This window comes from Aulonocara stuartgranti (genome assembly GCF_965226115.1).
Source record: "Aulonocara stuartgranti genome assembly, chromosome: 22".
Classification (NCBI taxonomy): domain Eukaryota; kingdom Metazoa; phylum Chordata; class Actinopteri; order Cichliformes; family Cichlidae; genus Aulonocara; species Aulonocara stuartgranti.
In genome coordinates, this window is record NC_138957.1 from 28318216 (window position 1) to 28328199 (window position 9984).

The 9984-nt window shown below is 41.0% G+C and overlaps 1 protein-coding gene across 1 annotated transcript; it reads left to right on the plus strand.

Moving 5' to 3' along the window:
* Positions 1-2502: 2502 nt before the first annotated feature.
* On the plus strand, positions 2503-8671 carry LOC309699385 (serine/threonine-protein kinase Sgk1). The gene is made up of 13 exons (XM_082522391.1): positions 2503-2751; positions 3253-3328; positions 4103-4178; positions 4272-4312; positions 4410-4467; positions 4572-4655; positions 4745-4876; positions 4964-5076; positions 5172-5295; positions 5402-5497; positions 5587-5742; positions 6224-6313; positions 6701-8671. Exons 1-13 carry the CDS (start codon positions 2682-2684, stop codon positions 6863-6865), a joined length of 1281 nt encoding a protein of 426 aa, XP_082378517.1. The 5' UTR covers positions 2503-2681; the 3' UTR covers positions 6866-8671.
* The last annotated feature ends 1313 nt before the right edge of the window (positions 8672-9984 follow it).

A 9984-nucleotide genomic window follows, 5' to 3' on the forward strand; every position in this document is an offset into this window, starting at 1 on the left:
GAGCTACTTTCTATTTGGGCCCCTTCAAATAAAGCACCCCACTTCCCTTTTCTCTTAATACATGAACTGGTCCTGAGGAGTCTCACTTCCTTTAAATGGTGCATGACTGTCACATTGTCAAAAGGGACAAAAACAGAGGAGTTTCCCACTGACACATCTCAGCTGAATGAATCCTAATCTTACCGAAACAGATGTTTATCACAGCTGAGGGGAAGTAAGCGCTTAGTCTTAAAGTGAAGTACAAGTCAGCAGCCTATAAAGTGAACAGTTAATCAAAGGAAAATTTTAAATTCTGATCATAAAATCATAGTTTTAGTCAATTTTCTGTGAATATGCTCAATATTTACTGTTCAAAACTGAAAGCTTGATGGTTTAGGTTGTTATTTTTTTGATAATAAAAAAACCAAGTGGTCCACTTGGACTGCAGGAAATTGAAAAAGGATATTTAATCAGTATTTTCTAATAAATACTAATTTGCAGATTAACCTGTGAGAGCTAACACATCTCAGGGTTATTTCATTTGGTAAGAGAAAGGGATGTTTTTGGTGTTAACAGCAATGATTAGTTCAAAAGCCACGAATTATATTCTGATTGGATCCAAGGTTCATATGCTTGACTACCATCGATGACGACTTACATCTCGTGGTGTTAATCAGTACCAGAGTGTAAACTACTCCTCACGTTGGAAATGTCACTCAAGTAGAAGTAAAGTCATTTTTACACACCAATACAACAGGAGATGGCCTCATGAGACACGTTCGCAGTACTGAAAATACTCAGTGCGGTTTAGTTAGGGGCTTCCTGCACACATTACACCCACTCACATACTGTGAATTCACTGCACAATTACGCTTTTTACTCTCACGTGGGTGGAATCGGACGTCACACAGACTTTGCAGTGGCAGGTTAAAAACAACAACGTTTAATGCCCGCCTCAGCTATGCATTTCCATTCAAAGCCCGGAGCTACAGTGCACATTTGCATTTTTCTGTATGACTTTATCAGTCTCTCACGTTGTTGTGGAGGAATTTTAGCCCACTCTACTTCAGCTCATTGAGGTCTGCAGGCATTCATTTATGCACAGCTCCCACTGCAGCACTTCAGTCAGATTAAGGTCTGGACTTTGACGGGATCATTGCATCACGTTAAGTCTTTTCTTTTTCACTAATTTTGTTTTGATTTTCCCCAGTTGCATGATCCAATTTCATCCGTGTTTCAATTGACAGACAGATGGCCTCAAGAATACTTTGGTATTCCAAGGAGTTTGTGGTCAACTGGATGACTGGAAGGTTCCCAAGTCCTGTGGCTTTAAAACAAGCCCAAATCATCACCTCTCCACCGCCATACTCCACAGCTTGTATGAGGTGTTTTGTTTTCACCAAATATGGTGCTGTGCATTAGTGCCTTACATCTCCACTTTGATCTTGTCTGACCAAAGGACATTGTTCTGGAAGTCTCATTCAGGTGCAGCTTTGCAAACATAAGCCCTGCTGCCATTGAATAAATGCTGTTTTGCATTGCAACATCATTGCTATCACTCAGTGAGAGATTAAATGACACTTTCAATCAGCAGATACCTATTAATGTCAACACTTCCTGGAAAATTTGCATGCACTCACCTTCCTTGCTGGGCCGTGTATACCCATCTGCATTATGGCACGGTTATGTAATTATATAACAGGGTTAGTGGACCACATCTGTGATAGCTGGACCCATCACTGCTTAAGCTCAGATGATCATGATGTCAAATGTTATTTCTCTGAATTTATATAATTATCGTGCAAAGTCACCTTCATAACTCCAACCTTGTGTGTGTGCCGTGAGCAAGGTCGTGGCTACACTTTTTACTTGGAGTGAATTACTTAGAACGAGAGAAGCAGGGAGATTTCTGGAAACTTCTTTGCTTTAAATAGAAGACTGTCTGCAGCCATGCAGTATTTTTCCTTCTTTTTTCCCCTGTGCACTTTATGGCTTCATCACCTTTTTGTTGGTTATTGGGATCACGCACTGCAGCTGTTGCAGGCTGAGGGTGAAATGCAGCAGTCGTGACATACATTTCTGCATACCCTCAGAAGATGAAAGCGTTGCAGCAGGGGGAAAACGGGAGCTGCTGCCACATGATTTCACAAGACCATTCCTGGGATTGCACTTCTTCCTCTCCTTCTCCTTCTCCATAATAACTGGCGATAATCCCTTTTGTGCCTGTGGTGCTAACAGCCAGTTTGGAGATTTTCCATTGAGAGAAAATAAGGAGGGGGGGTTGGAGGAGGAGGTGCTGGTGGTGGGAGTGTGGTAGGGGGTGCTTTCACCCACCTCCTCCTCTTCCTCCTCCTCCTATGCGGTGGGCTCTCTCGTCATTCTCCCCACCTCGCCTCCTGCAGGCAGAATATGGCTGCAGCGGAATCCCGTGACGTCACGAGACTGTTGCCGTGGAGACGACGGTGACGAAAACGGGGCGTCACCTCCTGATACCACGTGGTCCCCCTATAAGCTACATTGGCTGGCTCGAGCAGCGGCAGTTCAGAGCGGAGCGCGGACGATTGGAGTTCAGTCTGCGCGTTTGATGCCACATAAAAAACCAACGGTAGCTAACGGTTAGAGGACCAGGACCACAGAGGAAATATCACTGCATCTTTTTGCTTCATATTTTTAAACTTTTGGATATTTATTTATCGCTGAACATGGCCGTGACTGAAGCTGGATGTGATCTAACTTACTGCAAAATGAGGGGAATTGTAGCTGTTCTCACTGGTGAGCCTAAAAAATGACACTTGTTTTTACAACGCTACCCAAATATCCATCACTAAATCAAGCTGTAAATTACAACAAATTACGCCTGTCTTTTAAATAATTTTTAGTAATAAAAATCAGATGTAAATTAATTAATTGAAAAGATTGTTTTTTATTTATTTTGTTCTGCATTTAAATGGTGGAAAATTCAAACCTGGACATAAGCGAAAGCGGTATGGAAATCTGAATAAATATGTCAAATCGGGTTATTTGTGTTGTAATAAGGATTTGTGATGGAAAATGCATGACCCAAGTGGTTGCATAACCTATAAGCCCGCAACATAAGAGGTCTATACACACTACACGCAAGCCTACACTGGAAATGCGATATTTAAAACTCACAAATTGCGGATTAGGACTCAAACACAGATTTTTTTTTTCTCTCTAATGAGAGAGAATTGTTTGGATCACGATTCACGATTGGATCATACTAACATAAAGGGGTTCCCTCTTTTTCTGCAGCTTTCATCAAGGAGAGAAAAATGGGTCTGAATGACTTCATCCAGAAGCTGGTGTCTACTCCACATATCTGCCAACAGTGAGTATTCACATTTTAAAATAAAATAAACAAATAGAGATGGTTGGAAGTGTAAGCTTTTGGTTTTGAAAATTGACCTTTAAGTGAGGGCACAAAGAACATCTCTCTTGGCTCCAGTTACTTCCTGGATTTCAGCTTCTAGTGTTTATTTCTAACTGCTATCCCATTCATGATTAGTGCGCACAGGTCCCGACCAATCCAATCAGCCACCTGGGTTTAGCAGGACATTCTGTTAAAAGCATAATCTGGGTCCAAGAAGCCAAGTTAAGAATAGTTCTTTCATGACAGGCTTGCTAACAATCTCACCACTGCATAATCACCTCTCAAGCAAATCCCCTGTGTTCCCTTGACAAGGATAAACCTGTAATTCAATTATTACATGATACATGGCTTGGCCCGTGACACAGGTCAGAGTGGGGTGGGGTGGGAAAAAGACAAAAAAAAACCCAGGTGTTGCATCTGACCTCTCCAGATGCTCCAGGAGGGCATCTGAGCTGGACCCCTGAGTCCTGCAGAGCAGGCTGAACCCTGTCGTTGCAGATCAGCAGCTTAAGGTTTTCTCAGACAGGTTGAGCTTTGACAAGCCTTGGTGAACTTGACCTGTCTGGAAGTTTCAGACAGTCATTGGAGTCGCACCCACGCAGAGGACATCCATTCAGCTTCTCAGTTTCAGAAACCTCTTAAGAAATCTCAAATCCAATCATCTGTGCTGAATAAAAACCAGGTGAAGTCAGAATCCTCCGTATGAATGAGTCTTTGTCTCTCTGTTTTCAGTGTCGAAGTTAACAACTTCCTGAAGATTGATGAGAATCAGAATGAGGAGGTCGAAAATGAACTTCCTGATAGTGATGTAAGCAGAAACTATTTACTTTCATCACAGTCTGACTCATTTTATCTGTAAAATGTGGCACTGTTGTGATCTTCCCCGTATTGTATCTTTCAGATGTGCCTAAATTCTCAAAGTTCACTGGCTGAGGACACTCAGTAAGTATACTTCAAAGAAATCTCTATGCCACAATTTTGACAAACATAAATGAGAACAAATTATAAATGAAATTTTCTATCTTTTTCTCTTCTTTAGGATCAAACCCTGTGATTTTGACTACCTTAGAATCATTGGAAAAGGCAGCTTTGGAAAGGTGAGTCTGTCCTTGCGTGCAGCCTTTTATGTAACTGCTCTCCTCCACACATATAGGTCATCTCTGCGACTACATTACTAATGCAAATGTTTGATGGCAAACAGGTTTTACTGGCTCGGCACAAGGAGACCACCAAGTACTACGCTGTCAAAGTGTTACAGAAGAAAATCATCCTGAAGAAGAAAGAGGTAGGACCCCTCCTCTATCTATTTTCTCTCGGCTGGTAATGTGAAATGCAATGAAAACGGCATGTTATAATCCATCTTCTCTCCTCCAGCAAAAGCATATCATGGCTGAGCGCAGTGTGCTGATGAAGAACATCAAGCATCCCTTCCTGGTGGGGCTGCACTACTCCTTCCAGACTACTGACAAGCTATACTTTGTGCTGGACTACGTCAACGGTGGAGAGGTAAGCCACAGTACGGCAGAATGAGGACAGAATATATAACCTTGTTTGAAACAGATGCTGACAGATGTTTGCTTTTTTCTACTCCAGCTGTTCTACCATCTCCAGAGAGAGAGAATCTTCCTGGAGCCCAGAGCCAGGTTCTACGCTGCTGAAATTGCAAGTGCACTTGGCTACCTCCACTCTCTGCACATAGTGTACAGGTAAAGAGTGATGCCACACCTCCCCCTAGTGGACATCTGTAAACCTGTGCCCTGATGCATTTAGAGTAAACATTTCTTTGTCTTGTTTTTGACAGGGACCTGAAGCCAGAGAACATCCTGCTAGACTCACAGGGACACATTGTCCTAACAGACTTTGGCCTCTGCAAAGAAGGCCTTGAGCCCAACGGTACCACGACAACCTTCTGTGGGACGCCTGAGGTAAAAGATACATCTTTAGACATTTGTTCATCATTAGTATGACCTCAGTACGACTTCTGAGAAATAATGTTGGACTTGCATTGAACTTTTCTGTTTTTTTTCTCAGTATTTGGCTCCTGAGGTTCTCCAGAAGCAGGCGTATGACCGCACTGTCGACTGGTGGTGCCTGGGATCGGTGCTCTATGAAATGCTCTATGGACTTGTAAGTGGAAACCGGTGACTTTATGCCTTTTTAGATCTCCTGATTGTTTATACAAGATTAACACAACTCCTTTCTTTTTTTTGAAACAGCCTCCATTCTACAGTCGCAACACGGCTGAGATGTACAGTAACATCCTGCACAAGGCTCCGGTGCTCAAGCCCAACGTGTCGAATGCAGGCAGGGACCTGCTCGAGGGGCTTTTGCAGAAGGACCGCACCAAGAGGCTGGGAGGAAAGGATGACTTTGTAAGTGCACACATCACATAGAGCCCTGATTCTCAGACTGTGGGTTGCAGTCCCCTAGTGGCCTTTGCAAGTACTGCAACTGGGCTGCAAGAAGTCACCTGCTGTAAATTAAAAACATTAATCTTCAACAGTATAATTTAGTATAAAGTTGCAGTTAAGGGTTTGCATTTTTGAAAGAAATAGAACAAGTCAAAAAAAGGGTTGGAATTGATATAATTACACAATCATTCCTCATTTTCTGACCCACTTTTGAACCCGAACTCGTCCAAAATCAAGCACAAAACAAGGAAATACTTGATCTTAGGCTTGCGTGATGATCGAAGCTGTTATTAAAGTTTTGGGTGGTCCAAAAAGGATTTTCACATATTGAAATGTGCCACAGACCTCTCAAGTCTGGGAATGGCTAACATACAGGACTGTAACAGATTGTGACACTTGTTTTCCATCACTGTGCTCATCCAGTTTCTCTTTTTTCCTTCAGCTTGAACTGAAGTACCATTCGTTCTTCTCTCCAATCAACTGGGAGGACCTGATGGCCAAGAAGATCACACCTCCATTTGTTCCATCAGTGGTATGTATTACTCATAATTTAATCAGAATGATGTGTTGTCCCAGAACAAGGCTATCACAGTATCACTTTCATGTTTCACTTCACGATTATAGCGAACTACATTAATGCAATATTAATTGGAAGTGCATGAGCGGCTTTAACCATAACTGTACAAAAGCATTAAAAAGAACAGTTACACAATATTTACAATATTACTGCGTCTGCTTTATTGACATCTGCTGGAAATCCAAAGCCTTTTTGTTAATGGAATAGTCAGAAATAGAAGGAAAGTCATACATCTAGTGAATGTGGACATTGTGCTTATGCTATGAAACACCCTGATATCAGTGGCAAATTCATTATTATACATGCAATTTTTCTAACGTCTTCCCCATCTTTGTGTTACAGTCTGGTCCCACGGACCTGCGACACTTTGACCCCGAGTTCACCCACCTGCCAGTGTCCTCCTCTCTTTGCACAGACACGCTGACTGTGACCAGCAGCGTCAAGGAAGCAGCCGGAGCCTTTCCTGGCTTCTCTTACGGGCCTCCAGCCGAACACTCCTTCATGTGATCGCCAACATTTCTTCCTGTCTGTCCTGAGAATGAGCAGGAAACAGGACAAAAGCGCCAGACTGTGTTGCTTTGACACATGGACCAAACTGGAGCGGCTTGTCTAGGAGGACGTTATAAGAGGATCTAACTGACAAGAACACTGAGGGATGAGGGTCAGATCTTGAGTTAGCTTGTGCATGACCAGTGTACAGATGGAGGACTCTCATGTTACAACACAGCTGGCCCTACAGACTTCTGCCTGTCTGTAGGGCATCAAACTGCAATACATATGTGCCATGTATGGATGCACGTCATGGCCCTAAAACATCTCTGATGGCTCCGGTGAAGTGACATGAAGAGAAGTGCCTGAAGTTCAAAAGGCAGTTCGGACGACAACAGCAGAGCCAGCTTTATCGGAAAAAGCAAAAACATCGAGGCAGTTTCTTTTGTTTGGACTTTTGACGAGAACGCTAGCCGTTTAAAGGTGATGCCTTCATTTCATTTCTACATATGTCCAAGCTCTGCGTTTTTCTTAATGTTCACACTGTGTTTTGTCTTCATGTGAATGCTCAATTGCACTCGAGGAAACAAGGGTCACGAAAAGTAAAGCTTATTTTGCTTGAAGCATCAGAAACTTTGGATTAGACAGCTGTATATCTCTTATTTAGCTTCATATCTCTGCTCTGAACAAAAAAGAAACGACAGTATCTCGATATTACGCACCTGCTAGTACTTCTTGGACCAAACAGACTCATTAAGACTTTATTTTTGACCCGTTTGTCCTCATGAACTGAACTTTTATTGTACTGTGTAGAAAAAGAAAAGAAGTTACATATATTTTATTAACCACAAACATTCACTGTTTACTAGATTATGAATAATTTCTAAATGTCGATTAGTGTATCAAAATATCCAAGTAGATTTATTTCATCCAAAGCAATATAATTTATTTTTGGGTTTTCACTTCCTTGTCATCTTCATCTAGCGACTACATTAGTTTATATCTGCTGTTTGCAAACTTTACAAAGGACTAAGGAAGAGTTCAACCAGCAATAACAGCCCCACATCAATGATAGCACATGGATACTGTATATCAATCTTATTTTAACTTAAAAGTGATTGCTGTTTTATTGCAAACACTCCAGACAAACTGTAGAGTCTATGATCACAAATGTCTGTGTATTTATGCATCATGTAGAGAAGAACTGTGAATGTCTTGTGCCTGTCCAAGGCGGCCTGATCCGTGTATAATGTATCTACATATCTCTTCCCCCTAAACCTATTGGTTCCTTTTTCTATAAAGATATCATTAAAAGAAAAAAGCTTAATGAACTCGGTGAGGAACCCGCTGGGTGGAGTAGGCACTGGCGTTGTTGAGCCTCGGGCCTCCTGCATAAGATGGTTCTGGAAAGTGCAATAAAATATTGTTAACACTGAAATAATTAAATATTTTATCTCTTTTTATCAAAAGTGTAAGGCAACTTTATGCTCTGATAGTCATTATTAAGAGAGGCTTTTCACCTGAGCACGGATTACTCATGATATCTTTACTCCATTTTTTTAAAATCTCCATATTTCAGGTTTCTGCATCCCCAGAAAAGAATTTTAAAGCCTGCTGAAAATAATCATACTAAAAAACAAGGCAGCACACAGCTCTAGATCATTTTCTTCCATATTTGGAAGCGTTAAGTTTCTGTTTTGTATTTTTTATGTATATTTATTTTCATGCCACTGCTACTGTACAAACAAGACTATTTACATGATCAACTGAAAAAACTGAACTGTAATCTGTGTCAGAAATGGCAAATAAAGTCTCTAAATCTAAGTCTCGTCTACTGATAATTTTTTTTGTATTAATGACCTAAATCTAAAAAGTAATTATTAACTGAAGATTGTAAATGATTGCATGCTGCAGGTATCTCTGCTAGAAAGAGAGAGGTTAAAGTTCACAGGAAATCTTCCAGATGTATTTACATTTTATTCTAATGACATTATGGAAGCTAAATGAATAATTTTTCTACATACTGATAGCTTTTACTTTAGCTCCTTAATTCGGTTGTGCTGTGAGGATATGAACAGGTATCTCTTCCTTACATTTAAACTATGTCAGCAGGTGTTCTGATGAAGGAAAAATACTCAAGCCCCATTTCCTTCAGTTTGCTTCACAGGCAAATTGATCGTTGGAAACACCATCAACGGGCAAACAGGTCAGCAGCTGGCCAGACACACCTTTTTATTTTCCCTGAGCCATAGGGTCACAGGTTGAGTTTAACCTTTCCACCTGAGTCCTTTTAGCCTTTTCCCAAAGGAGAATCACAAGGATTGTGACAAAAGTATTTCCAGGCTTTCTAATCAGTTTTTAAACAAGGGACATAATTTCCTCGAGAAGAGAAAAGATTCAGATGGCCAGAAATGAGAGAAAAATAGACTTCTTCTTTCGGCTGGTCCCTTTAGAGGTCGCCACCACCTCCTCTCTGAGGTGCCTGGAGCTCCTTGTTCAGCGTGTCCACTTTCCCTCCTCTGCACATGTCAATCTCAACCGAACTTTGTCTCCAAACCCCTCAACCTGAGCTTTCCCTCTCCTTTCATTCCTCTTCTCTCCAGACTCTCTTCCACCTGCTAACTACTCTCACTACAGATCACATTACACAATTATACTGTTCACTCACACTTAAGTGCATAGTCATATATATTTCCACTCTAAGGCAACAGACAGTGGTTTTCATTGTTAACTATTCAGTTTATTGTTAAGTTAGTTACTTGAGGTATGAGAAGACATTAAAAAGATTTTTTTTTAAATATGCAGGTGAAAACTACACATGAAATAAAATAAAATAAAGACATTTTAATGAGAAAATAGATAATCTAGAACACTACTGTAAGGTCTGGGCTTCTCTGCTTAGGCTGCTGCCCCTACCACCCGGTCCTGGATAAGCGGAAGAAGATGGCTGGTCTACTGTTTTAAAAATCTTTCAACATTAAGATTGTCTTAAATTTTAAAATACTTGCTGATTATAATAGAATTATTGCTCATATATTGTTAATTTATTTATGTGCTACTATTGTGTCCAGTCCTTTGAACATCACAGTAAGGCTGAAAATGACACCTGGACTTTAAATCTTAGACTGAGCTAGTTT

Excerpts from the sequence above, each read along its gene's own strand:
- LOC309699385 (XM_082522391.1), top strand. The coding sequence starts at position 2,682 with ATGGCCGTGACTGAAGCTGGATGTGATCTAACTTACTGCAAAATGAGG. Across the intron at positions 2,752-3,252 it reads AATTGTAGCTGTTCTCACTG|CTTTCATCAAGGAGAGAAAA; the intron begins GTGAGCCTAAAA and ends CTTTTTCTGCAG. Across the intron at positions 4,468-4,571 it reads GAAAAGGCAGCTTTGGAAAG|GTTTTACTGGCTCGGCACAA; the intron begins GTGAGTCTGTCC and ends GATGGCAAACAG.